This window comes from Trichosurus vulpecula, chromosome 9 (genome assembly GCF_011100635.1).
Source record: "Trichosurus vulpecula isolate mTriVul1 chromosome 9, mTriVul1.pri, whole genome shotgun sequence".
Taxonomy (NCBI): Eukaryota; Metazoa; Chordata; class Mammalia; order Diprotodontia; family Phalangeridae; genus Trichosurus; species Trichosurus vulpecula.
In genome coordinates, this window is record NC_050581.1 from 123,585,156 (window position 1) to 123,597,695 (window position 12,540).

Consider the following 12,540-nt stretch of genomic DNA (forward strand, 5'->3'; position numbering starts at 1 on the left):
CACGTGGCGTCTGAGTCGGCCGGACGTGGGAGCTGCTTTCTCCTCCGCCACCATGAAGCGGCCTAGTGAGTGTTTGCTCTCGGGGTGCCCGGGGTTTCTGGGCCTCGAACGTCCGCCTCCTCGGTCTCCAGCCTGGCCCCTTAGCCTGCGGCGTTACTTGTTCCTCTGGAGCCTGGGGTGGGAGATGCGGGGTGCGGGAAGCGGCCTTAGGCCTCGGAGGTTGGGGACGCTGGGGAAAGCCCTGGAGCGGGAGGCCGGCTAACCCTGGGCTCGAATCCCGGCGCCTTCTCCCCGGTATGTGGCCTTGGACAAGGAGCGGACAACGAGGAGGTGGGCCCGACGCGCGACAACGTCTGCGGCCCCGCTCGGAAGCCCGGGGGTGGGGGGGGGGGGACGTCTGGGCAGCCGTTGCAGCCCTGGGAGCGAAGGATTCCTTAGTAACCTGTATGAAGCAGGGGCCGTGGGCTGGGGGAATGACAGTCTTTAAATTCGCAGTCCGTCTTCCTCGCAGTCCTGCGAAGGCGGCGGCGCTAGGGAGGAAACATCCGAGATAAAGGGAGGTGCAACGTGGTCACACCGCTAATAAGTGCGTGCTGCCTCTGTGCAGAAATAAATTTGTAAGCCCCCGAGTTACCAGTAGGGGGAATCGGCAAATAGAATGAAAATTAGAATGAGTAGAGGGCTAAGTGCTGTGGAGTCAAATACACGACTCGTTTTTATTTAGGATGGAGGATGGCTTAATCAGGGTGGAAGGGCCTTGAAGGGTTGGGAGGGGGAGATCGGAGATGATCGTAATATACATGAAAAGGGCAGCATGAGCAAAGACATAGGAGTGGGAAATGGAAATTAATCTAGTCTGTCTGGGTTTAGGGTCCCCCTAATAGAAAATAGATTTCTTAAAAATCACAGATTCATGCTTTAGGCCTTTTCCTAGTGATTTGATCAGAGCCTTATATGGTGGTCAGGAAGGACGTGTGTTTTATGTCATTTAATTATAATTGCTGATTCTTTGTTCCTTAGGAGCCCTAGTTCTGACCTTATGAATTTTTTTTTTGTTCCTAGAATTAAAAAAAGCAAGTAAGCGCATGACATGTCACAAGCGGTTTAAAATCCAGAAAAAGGTGGGTCTTCTGCGTAAGCTTTTGGATATGTATTTAGGCTGAACTTATATCCTCTACAACAACTTCGAGCAACTAATGGGCTTGTAATCATCCAAAAAATTGCTTTTGGCAGGCAGTATGGACTAGGTACTGGATTAAAAAAAAAACCTAGAGGCATAAATTTCTATTGGCAAATATTTTTCGGGGGGGGGGGCAGGAAATCTCATCTCTGGTGTGAGAACTTTGTGGGTCCAATGTGTACATTAGGTGTGGCGGTGATGACCAGGTTTGATATGTGAAAGCCAGATGTTAATGGAGCTTCTACCATCTGCAGCCACTTTGGACTGTACTTGTTGCCTTAATAAGAGTTCAGTTAATACCTTCAAAATTCAGTTATGTTTGGAATGACTTGGAGCTCAGTAATATGTTTTTAAAATTATTTTTGTTGACTAGTTATAACCTTGGGAATTTTTAAACCAAACTAAATGGCTTTCTTAAAATAGGTACGAGAGCATTACCGAAAAGTGAGGAAGGAAGCCAAGAAACGTGGTCGAAAAAAGCCAAAGAAAGATCCTGGTGTGCCCAACAGTGCCCCCTTCAAAGAGGCCCTTCTTCGGGAAGCTGAGCAAAGAAAGCAGCAGGTAAGACTGAGGTCAGAAAGAGGCAGCGCTTTGCTCGCTTTTGAGAGGCTTCGTATAAGCATTCTCATGAAGACTGGAGTAGATGTTCTTTTTAGAAAGAGGTAATAAAAATGTGGTTGATGATCCTAAACTTTTTTTTTTTTTGCCTGAGAGAACAGCTTGAAGAACTAAAGGAGAAGCAGAAACTTAACAAACGTAAGGAGCAAGGACAGAAACGAAAACGGGATGAAAACGATGTTGCTTCATCAAAGACAGAACCAGCAGAAAGGGTAGGATTGGTTTTACTTTTGAGGGGAGAAAGTTGGGTGCTCCCATCCAGGCCAGCAGCACTCATTCACCTACTAGGTTGTGGGTGTACCACATATACTAGGTGGTATCTCCCCTTCAGATAGACTTTCTTATGTCTGTCTGTCTCCTTACTAAGCATGGCATGGTGCTTTGCATTTAACAGGTGTCTAATACCTGCTTTTTAAATTGAAATCACAAAGATGACCGTGCACAGTATGTAATTTGTAACTGTTTTATTTTTGAGCTTGCAACCCCCTTAAGCCCTTTCCATCCAAATAATAAAAAGTGTATGTAAATGAAAAAAAATGGTGATTTAGCACTTGCACTTGATAGTTGGCATCATATAATGAAATGATAAGAAAGCTTGATCATCTACTAAAAAGAAAATTGACTCTGGACACACAGAGGATCTGGTTCAAATTCTGTTTCTTCCATTAGCTGTGGAACTCATCAATTCACTTAACTTTCCTAGGCTCTGGCTTTTGTATCCATAAAATGAAAGGGTTAAACCAGATGACCTCTGAGGTCTCCTCCAGCTATATAGATTCTATGAACTACTGATAGAAATGCTTTCTCATCTTTATAAGAATGCTTTCTTTATGCTTGCAGTGAGGATATTGCTTGGTTGCAGGCTTTCACAAACAATTTCTAGACACAGCTAGTTGGCGAAGTGGATGGAGCATTGGACCTGGGGTCAGAAAGACCTGAGTTCAGATCTGGTCTCAGAAATTCCCTAGGTGTGTGACCCTAAGCAAATCGCTTAACCTCAGTTTTTCAGCTGTAGATGTGATGTCCGTACGAGTGTTTAGCACATTGCCTGGCACAGAGTAGATGTCATATAGATGTTTATACCCTTCTCTTTCCTTTCCTACAACAACATGGGTGTTTCTAGGCACCTAGTTGAGTAGTTTCCCAACTTTAGTGTCAGGAGCAGTTGGCTCGGTAGAGCAGAACACAGCTGTCGAGTCTGTCTTGTAAGGAGACTTTCATACATTGCCTTGAAAGATACCGATGACTCGTTTAGTGTGATCATTGATGCTGAGCACAAATATAGATGTATCTATTTTCACCAAAGGTGGCTACCATTGTCGTGAAGGGTGGTCTTGTACAGAGTCCAAATGGAAGAGGGATTTCCTGTGCATAAGGGATTCTTGTTCTTTCCTGGGTTAGACCGTTTTGACATGCCATGTAAGGACCCTTTATCAGAATAGTGCTTTTAAATGCATAAAATAAAATATATAGGCTTACAAAGGAAACTGATTATATTGAAGTAAAGATGTAATTTTTTCCTCATCGTATTCATGGGCTCCTTGGAGGTTGTCTGTGTACCCCCCAGGTCAAGAGCCCCTGCTTTAGATAGTAAGGTCCTCCAGATGATGAATGTTTTTTTTCCCCGATACTGTGATCAAGCATCAGAACAATATAGGGTCTCCTTGGTGAGCTCCACAGTTGATCCAAAGAAGTTAGCCTAACAGTCCTCATGGAAAATACCTACTTTCTGGACTATGACATGTTAGCTACAGGCTTCGTAAATGAAATAAATGCCGGACATATATTTAGGGAAACCTGGGTTAAAGTCCCACTTTGGTCAATTTATAACTGACTAAGGAAGTAATTTTTCTGAGCCTTAGTTTCTCAATCTGTAAAATGGAGGTTATAATAGCACCTACCTCAGGGTTGTTAGGATCAAATGTGACAATGTATGAAGAGCGCTTTGCCAAATATGAGGCTCTAGATAAATGTGAGTTTTTATTATTTAGGAAATTATGGGTGGATTATAAGGTAGGCCCAGAATTAAAAACTAGAAGTGAGCCATATGACATTTAGCAAATTATGCAACAGTCCTAAGTTGGTCCCTACAACAAAAACCCATCTTTTAGATTACATCAATATACTCCTTGTAATGTTGTATGGTTGTATCTCAGTGTTGGGCATGTAATAAATGTTTCATAAATGCTCATTAATAAGCTGTAGCCTAGAGGACAGTGGAGATATATTGAAGGTGAGAAGGCTGCAACCTATTTTTTGTCATGTCATATACCAGAAGTGACATGAGAAACCATCAAGAAATACGTGATTAGGGAAGGATATGGGCTGGTTAGCAAGAGCAAGGACTGAACAGTGGTACGCCGGTAGTTATGTAATATAAACTAACCTAGAAGGCCTCAGCAGAGAGTCTGTAGGAGAACGTGGTAGGATGGGAAAGAATCACACAAGATGAGATGACATGGAGAGGTGGCCTTTTGGACTGAAGGAGAGAATGCCCACTTATGAGATCCTATGTCGATTGAAATTACGGGGTTAGAGGTTAACTTCTTACAGGGTCACCATATGTTATTGGAAGAGTATTAACATGCAAGAGTGAAAATGATCAACCTTTTCATTTTATTTCAAAGTTCTGATTTTTGTCTTGTTTTTCTCTCCTTGTCGTTTAGGAATTTGTGGGAAGAAAGGCAAAGCTATCTTGCAGGACAGTCAAGCAAGGTTCAAAAAAATCATTTTGTAGAGAACTTCAAAAGGTATTTTTCCCCTCCTAATCATTAGATTAGAAGTGACTTTTAAACGTTCATAGGATCATACATGTAACTGGAAGGGGCTTTTGACTTGGCTATGCTTAAAAGACTAGAGAGGCACATTTGTTTCTTGTGCTTGTTTCCCCAATTCATAAAATGGGGCTGATATTTCTTCCTCTTGACCTTTATAAAGGTTAAGTAAAGGAAGTAAATTTAGTTTTTCCTTTCTAATTTATCCACCACATAGGTAGACCTGTAATTTCTTTGTTCCTTACTTTCCACCAAGATCAGGAGAAAAACTCTTTAATACCTGAGAGCTTCCTATTTGTAGGTTTTCCTGATTGAATAACTGCTTTCTTGACTGACATTTAAAAGGTTTGTACTGACTTCTATGATGTGGAAAAGAAGTGAAAAGTTTTCGTATCCATAATGGGATATCCAAATATTTATAGTATGAATGTATTCTCGTCCCACCCAAATAGAGTCATCTTAAATGGAGAGTCAAGTCAGTAAGGGATGGAAAATTGAGAAAACTGAAAATGTGTTGTAATTTAGAGAGAAAGGGTTAGAAGAGCAGCTCTCTATTCCTAAGCATATTGTATCTAATATCTTGTTCAGAACCCACTTATTGAGTCGAAGTAGATCATAAACTTGGTATGCATAAGGAATCTGACATGGCAGTCAAAAAAGGTGATATGATTTTAGGCCATATTAACATGAATAGAAAGGTCTGGCCATATTCTAAATTTAGTCTATGTCTATAATATTTGGCTCTGGCATTGTTTTAATCAGAACATTAGTCAAACTGGATCAACTGAAGGAAGGGGAAGGGGGGAGGGTGGTTCTGTTGAAAATGAGACTTGGACATATTGCCCTCCAGGCATTTGTGTATTTCTAACCTTTCTTCCCATAGGTGATTGAGGCCTCAGATATTCTACTGGAAGTTTTGGATGCCAGAGATCCGTTAGGATGTAGATGTCCCCAGGTGGAACAAGTCATTACGCAGACAGGAGGGAACAAAAAACTGTTGCTTGTCTTGAATAAAACAGGTGAGCCACAAATTTGCTCATTAAAAATGACCTTTAAATTCTAGATGTGAGGTATGAGGAAAACATCTATCAGTCTGAAATACCATTGAAGACTGTAAGATCCAACTCTGACCTCAGCCTAGGCAAATGTTCATTCTTTTTAGTTGCCAAAGATGATACTACCCAACATCATGGTGATGTTTAGTTTTTGGCATGCTGATGCCTACAGAACTTTGTACTCTAAGTATATGTTAAGCTGATTTATTAATTTTTTTTCCTCATTGACTAGGTAGGTTGTCCAGATTGGGGATGACCTCCTATTTTATCCTTACCAGTTAGCAGATGGCATTTGAATAGAGCTCAGTAAATGGTTGTTGATGGTATGTGAATTCTCGACATCTTCTTTATGTTGAAAATTGTTGGACAAACTTCAGCCAAAATATTTCTTAGAAAAATTACTAAATGTCAGGAAATCTGATACTTGGAACCCAAACTCACTTGGGACACAGGTCTTCAATTATTCTTGGGACTAGAGTCTTTATTTAAGGATGGTGCCAAGGTCAGAATCTAGATAAAGGGTAAATGTCTTACTTGACAATCCCCACATTTTAGCATGTAAATTTTCTTACTGCTTCCAGATCTGGTGCCAAAGGAAAACTTGAATAAATGGGTCCATTGTTTGAAGAAAGAATTCCCTACAGTTGTTTTTAGAGCCTCAGCATTTGAAAAGGAAAAGCTAAGACTGGTAAGGGTACTACCTCTTTGTATTATTGGGAAGATCTTCAGTTGTCTGCCTGATTGTTGTTTGGGTTGAAATGTGATGAACACTGAAAACTTGATGGAATTGTGAAGATTACAAGATCCAACTCTGATTTCACCCAAAGAGATTAAGATTAGAGAAATTCTGATTTCTGTCAAAACCCGGCAGTTTTCTGAAACCAGCTATTCTAACCTTATTCACGATGGTACTGTTGTTATTGTCTACTGTCTGAGTACAGGCTTGGAGATTAGGTGGGTTGTGGAGAAGACAGTGGTAACTTATAAAAGGAACCCTAGAATTGTATGTCATCAATCATCCACAAACAGGGAAAGGCACCAGTCAGATTGGCTTACTGAGGAAGAAGAATCATGACTATATGAAACTGTTTGAGATAGGTTATTCTTTTCCATTTTGCAGTGTGTTATTGTGGAGCGGGGGGAAGTGGTGTGTGTCAGAGAATTAAGTGCCTTCTGTGTGACAGACGCTGCTAAAGCACTTAAAATACAAAAAAGCAAATTTACAAATATTTCATTTGATCCGCCCAACCACGGGAGGTTGGTACAGTGATTATCCCTGTTTCTCAGTTGAGGAAGCTAAGGCAGAGAGAGGTTAAGTGATTTACCCAGGGTCACACAGCTAGTAAGCGTCTGAGGCTGGATTTGTGTGCAAATCTGTCTGGCTCTAGGCCTAGTGTTCTGTTCCCTGCATCACTTTTATGTCTAGATGTCTCTTCTCTGCTTTATAGTAATTTTTCCCTTGCTTAGAATGTTTACCATTCTAGACTAGAGAGATTGACAACTTGAGAAGGTAACTAACTTGTTTGAACTCTGAAGCCAGGGAAGAAGAAGCTGGACCTCAGCAGGCATGGCACGTGCTTGGGTGGAAAGAGCCTTTTGACACTCCTCAGTGATTTTTGCAAGACTCAAAACAAGGCCATTCGGGTTGGTGTGATTGGTGAGTTTATGCAGTCATAACTAGCAACTTTTCCATGGAAACTAACATCACAAAAAAAGCAGTATTTTGCTTTAAAAAAAAAAAGACTGGAGTGAAGGGGGGGCAATGCTTGGAAAGTAGTATCTACAGTGTGGATGTTAACTAGTCTCATGTAATTGTTCCTTGTTTAGTTTAAAAAACAAACCATTTGGTACCTCAAAAAAAAGCTAATAACTGAAATTGATTTAATCTGCCTTATTTTTTAAAAATCAATTTTATTGATATCTTTACTCTTCCCCTCCCATAGCAAATCCCATATAGCAAATAATACATTTTAAGGAAAAAGAGGAAGAGAAAAAAATCAGCAAAAACAATCAGTACCTTTTTCAGTGTACTACCCCTCTGGACCATAGTCCTACCTCTACAAAGGAGTTGGGGTAGGGTTTTCATGTCTATGTAATTTTGCAGCATGTTCCATTTTGATTGTTTTGTGGTTTTTTCCATTGACATTGTGGCAGTCATTGTGTATTTTGTTTTCGAGTTCTACTTACCTCACTGTGCTTCACCTCATGTAAATCTGTGCTTCTGTTTTCATCTTATTTGTCATATGTTAGAGCACAGTAATATTCCATTATATTCATGTTCTTTGCTACACAAAAAGTACTGCTACTCCTCTGGGGTTTAAGACTAGTGTTAGAATATTTAGGTCAATGAGTATCTTTCCTGACCGTTGTTTGAGTGAGAAATGAAGATAGAAATGATCTTACTATTAAAGTGAAGATATGAGATCCAACTCTGATCTCACTCTGGGCATGATTCTCCTGATTGCCATCCGAATATCCAGTTTTATTTCTTACTTCAAAAGATGTTTTAGTCAGTGTGAGTATTCTTTACATAAATGCAGATAAACTTTCTATGCCATGTGTATTTCTGATTAGTTATTTACTTGGTAAATGATGACATTTATATTTCTTTCCATTTGAAGGTTTTCCAAATGTGGGCAAAAGCAGTATAATCAATAGTTTAAAACAAGCATATGTGTGTCATACTGGACCAGCCATGGGTCTTACAAGGTAAATGTCTGAAAAGTGTGAGAGATCTTGGGGATATTCCATGAAGAAAGTTGTAACTTTTTTGGCATGTCCTTTTAAACTGGACATGATTAAGGAGATCAGTTAAAGGGAGATTTCATCTATTATGTTTTGGTAGAACCTGTTCTCATTTAGCAGTTTATCTGGTTACAGGAACACCAGAAGACATGGTTTGTTTTCCCTATAAATGAGACTTCATTTTCTGTGTGAAAATACTTATGGGTTTCAAATGTCATCCATTCATGAAGCATATGATGACAGACTGGATCTGATGTTCTGTGTTGAATTTATTCAATCCAACCCTGAGCTTCATGTTTGCTTAGGTTTTCTTTCTCTCTTAATTCTTTGAAGGTTTTAAAATGTTCTACCCATTGGTGTTCTTCTTTAGATCCATGCAAATTGTCCACATTGACAAGAGTATCACGATGTTAGATAGTCCAAGTATTATTGCATCTCCTTCTAACTCTGCAGTTGCTCTTGCTTTGAGAAGTCCCACAAATATTGAAAAAAGAGATCTACTTGATTCAGTAACTACAGTCGTGGAACACTGCAATAAACCGCAGGTAACATCGTCTTTCCCAGTTTTTCTTGTATCCTCATGAGTGATATAATGCAGTCAGAGCCAGAGATAGATGTTCTTGGAATCACTTGATTGAAGACATTGGGTAATTGTAGGAATTGGTTTGTTGACTAGATGAGGATTTATTCAGTAATTTTGTTGTTGAGGTGTTTTTTTCCCTGACACTGAAAAGGCTCTGACTCTTCATTTATAAGGAAATGAAAAACAGGACTGCTTGGCCATCCTGTGTAACCAGGTATTGCATTTCCTTTTGTCTTGCATACCTGCATAGCTAACAATATTGTACTTGGTTGGTTTTAATAACATTGCCACCTTAAACATCTGGAGAAAACTTATGCGGAGCCAGATGAAGATGATTCGCTTTCTTGTTTCAGCTAATGTTACGGTACAACATCCCCAGCTATAGAGATTCTCAAGAATTTTTGACTCTGCTAGCACAGAAGAGAGGGATGATGCGGAAAGGCGGCCTACCCAAAGTGGAGGAGGCTGCTAAATTTTTCTGGTCTCATTGGACAGGGTAAAGGCTTCATTCCAGCTATTGAAAACTTCTTTTAGGGTTGTATTGGATTAGCTATTGATTATTTTTATCTCTTTTTTTATATACTAGCCCAAAAATGAGTTACTATTGTCAGGCGCCTCCATCATTGACTCTTCCTCCACATCTTACTGAGAGTATTGTAGGAGATATGCAGCAGGGTCTTAATCTAGAGGAGCTGGAAAAAAACAACGTGGGTACCATTAAAGGTTAGTAAGAACCCGTGCTTGTTTTGTTTGGATTTCATGCTAATCTATTAAAGAGTAATTAGATTTCTTTTCCTAGCCATCAGGTGTCCCAGGTTTTCAAGCAGCATGCTATTCCAATGCACTGGTCTAACTAATGGCATAACAGAGGAGGGGGACGTGCCTGAGGAACCGCTGAGACAGGAAGAGAATGAAGATGAAGAGGAGGATTTTCTAAATGAAGAAGAGGATGAGGACAGTGATGATGAAAATGATGTTGATGTAAGCTTGGTTTTAGAAATTCTTCAAGTTTTAAGCAACCAGTGTCACTTTTGAAATTGTAGGATTCCAAAGGAAACTTTAACTGGCTTTGTTATGTATCTCTCATGGAATGAGGGAAAATGCATGAAAGATACTGTAGGTGTGGGCAGCGATGGAAAGATTTATCTTTGCCACTTATTCACTGGGACACTCAAATAAGAGCCCTTGGTCCCTTCCATTTGCGAAATGAGGAGACTGGATTATAGAACATCAGAAGACACTGTCTAGTTTAGGAGTTTTTTAGCCTAGGTATTTGGGTACATCTCAGGGTATCCATGAACTTGGGATGGGGGAAAAACCCATCATTTGTACTAATCTAACTGAAATTGAGCATGTCGTTAACTTGATAAGCATAGGCAGCAAAGGTGTTCTGAAAGGGGTCCTTATCCTTCACCAGATTGCCAAAGTGGGCAGTGGCACAAAAACGTCAAAAACAAATGATTTGTAGTTTAACCTCAATATAATGTGCCACATTGAGGTCATCAAATCATTGCTTGAAGACCTCTAGACCCTCCCTCCCAATACTTTTTTTTTCCAAGGCAGTCTATCCTGTTTTGGAGATGGCTCTTCTGTTTCTTGCTCTTTTTTTGGGCCAAAGTAGAAGAAATGCTTGAAGATGGCTGTTAGGTGCTCCCTAGGCAAGCCTTCACTTTTTCAGACCAAGTCTCCCCAGTTCCTAAAGCCTTGATCTCAAAGTCTTTCCCATTTGGTCTCTTACTGTCAACACTTTGCTAAGACATGACACATAGAAGTGAATGTAACACTGGAGAGGTGGGAGGACTAGCCTCTAGCTAGGCTATCCCCTTTTTAAACTGAACAGTGTTGCTCTTGAAGCAGCTAAGTTGGCCTTTGCTTTGGGGGCAGTTTTACCACTCTGTTAATTCGTGGAGTTTGCAGGTCAGTAGATCTTTTTATTGAACTGAACTCTTATCTAACATGTTAGCTGTCCCAATTTTAGAAGTGCTAAAATAGCGTAGGACCAAGTGAGGTTTCATGGGGCATCTCACTAGAGACCTTCCAAGATGATAATGGAATGATGAGTGACCACTGTGTTTTCAAATCCACCTAAATATTCTGTCATCTAACTCACATTCCCTATCTTGTCCACAAAAAGAGCAGGAAAATCTTATTAAAAATACCTTGTTAAAAATCTGGGTATGATAGAAGTATTCCCTCGATCCATCAGTCTAATTACCCCAATGCTGTCAAAGTAAATGAAATTAGGCCAACGTTACATGAAGCAAGCCATGGTAGCTCACCATCATTTAGAATAATACATTCTAGAATTTTGCTAGGAATCCAAGGCCTTTGATTTTCAGATTGTTCCTCCTCCCTTTTTTTTTTCCTGGGAGGGGGGAAGGCAGGGCAATTGGGGTTAAGTGATTTGCCCAAGGTCACACAGCTAGTAAGTGTGTCAAGTATCTGAGGCCAGATTTGAACTCAGGTCCTCCTGACTCCAGGGCTGGTGGGTGCTCTACTCACTGTGCCTCCTAGCTGCCCCATGTTCCTCCTTTTCATCCCTTCCCCATGTGGCCCCCCCATTTAAAAATTTTAAAATGACGTTTCTCCTTCACCACCCCTGTGGTGCCTCTTCCATTCTCTTTGATTGTGACTTGGCAGTCACACTTGCCATGTCTTTTGGTACCCTGGGTTGTAGTTTATTGGCCTGGTGACTTGCATGCATCAAGGAGAGCTCAGTGCCATTTTTTCATACTTGTTCTCAGTAGCAACTCCCTTTTGTTTTTGTCTTAACCTTTTGCAGTCTAAAGATTCTTAGAGAAAGCATGTTAAGAGCAGAGTAGCTCTGTCTCCTCTCTCCATTGTTCCTTATTTAAAAGTTTTTCTCTTATACTTCATTCAATAACCTTTGCTCTTTCTGAAAATGCACAAGTTTTAAGTGAGACAATAGGCTGTGACTGCCTTTCTTTTATATTGCGAGTTCCAGACTTCTTTTACATCCACCGTGAAAAAATAGGTGGTTCTTGCTCATGAGAATTGGGTTGAGAATAGAAGTTTCTACTTGTTTCCTCCACCTAACCTTTTGAATTGTGGAAATTATTATAGATCAAATAATTATTGGGTGTTCTACTTGAGGTAGAAAAATAGCTCTGTGATATCCAGATAATTGAAATCCTCCATCATAGTTATGTCCAGAGCTTGGGATCTGTTCCCCAAACTTCTCTCTCATCCACTTGGTCTGTAGCAAAAGCTCTTGTAACAATGTACCTTCTGTCTCTGGTAATCCTCACCCAAACAAACTCCATCATACTTCTCCCTGGCCCCTTATGTGAGTTTATCTTTATATAAAATATTACTCTTCTCTCATCCCACTTCTCATTCTTTTTAACCTTTTGAATAAATTAATCTTTTTAATTTCTCTCCTTCCCTGTATCATGAGCTCCACTGAGAGGTACCAACTGAACCTTTAATATATTTCCTCACAGGAAAGAAGCAGATTAGGGACCAAAAGACTTAAAGTTGAAGAAGTACCATTGGAAGAAGAGCTCCAGCCAGGTATGTCAAGAGCTAATGGGTCCTACTGTTTGGAATACCAGGATTTGGTAG

The 12,540-nt window shown here is 40.3% G+C and overlaps 1 protein-coding gene and 4 non-coding genes across 5 annotated transcripts in view; all 5 read left to right on the forward strand.

Annotated features, from left to right (window-relative positions):
- Nucleotides 1-12,540, forward strand: part of GNL3 (G protein nucleolar 3) — a 13,531-nt gene continuing 991 nt past the window's right edge. The window contains exons 1-14 of the mRNA XM_036738606.1: nt 1-65; nt 1,063-1,121; nt 1,604-1,741; nt 1,900-2,010; nt 4,465-4,548; nt 5,456-5,591; nt 6,209-6,315; nt 7,164-7,284; nt 8,249-8,336; nt 8,743-8,917; nt 9,309-9,451; nt 9,542-9,678; nt 9,755-9,936; nt 12,420-12,489. Coding sequence (XP_036594501.1) covers nt 53-65; nt 1,063-1,121; nt 1,604-1,741; nt 1,900-2,010; nt 4,465-4,548; nt 5,456-5,591; nt 6,209-6,315; nt 7,164-7,284; nt 8,249-8,336; nt 8,743-8,917; nt 9,309-9,451; nt 9,542-9,678; nt 9,755-9,936; nt 12,420-12,489 — 1,564 coding nt within the window. The 5' untranslated portion in view covers nt 1-52. The remainder of the gene's footprint in view (nt 66-1,062; nt 1,122-1,603; nt 1,742-1,899; nt 2,011-4,464; nt 4,549-5,455; nt 5,592-6,208; nt 6,316-7,163; nt 7,285-8,248; nt 8,337-8,742; nt 8,918-9,308; nt 9,452-9,541; nt 9,679-9,754; nt 9,937-12,419; nt 12,490-12,540) is intronic.
- LOC118832441 lies at nt 5,640-5,715 on the forward strand. Its single transcript, XR_005009203.1, has one exon. It is a non-coding gene; the product is annotated as a small nucleolar RNA SNORD19 (small nucleolar RNA).
- On the forward strand, nt 6,375-6,454 carry LOC118832449. Its single transcript, XR_005009207.1, has one exon. It is a non-coding gene; the product is annotated as a small nucleolar RNA SNORD19B (small nucleolar RNA).
- Nucleotides 8,004-8,075, forward strand: LOC118832442. Its single transcript, XR_005009204.1, has one exon. It is a non-coding gene; the product is annotated as a small nucleolar RNA SNORD19 (small nucleolar RNA).
- Nucleotides 8,594-8,670, forward strand: LOC118832443. Its single transcript, XR_005009205.1, has one exon. It is a non-coding gene; the product is annotated as a small nucleolar RNA SNORD69 (small nucleolar RNA).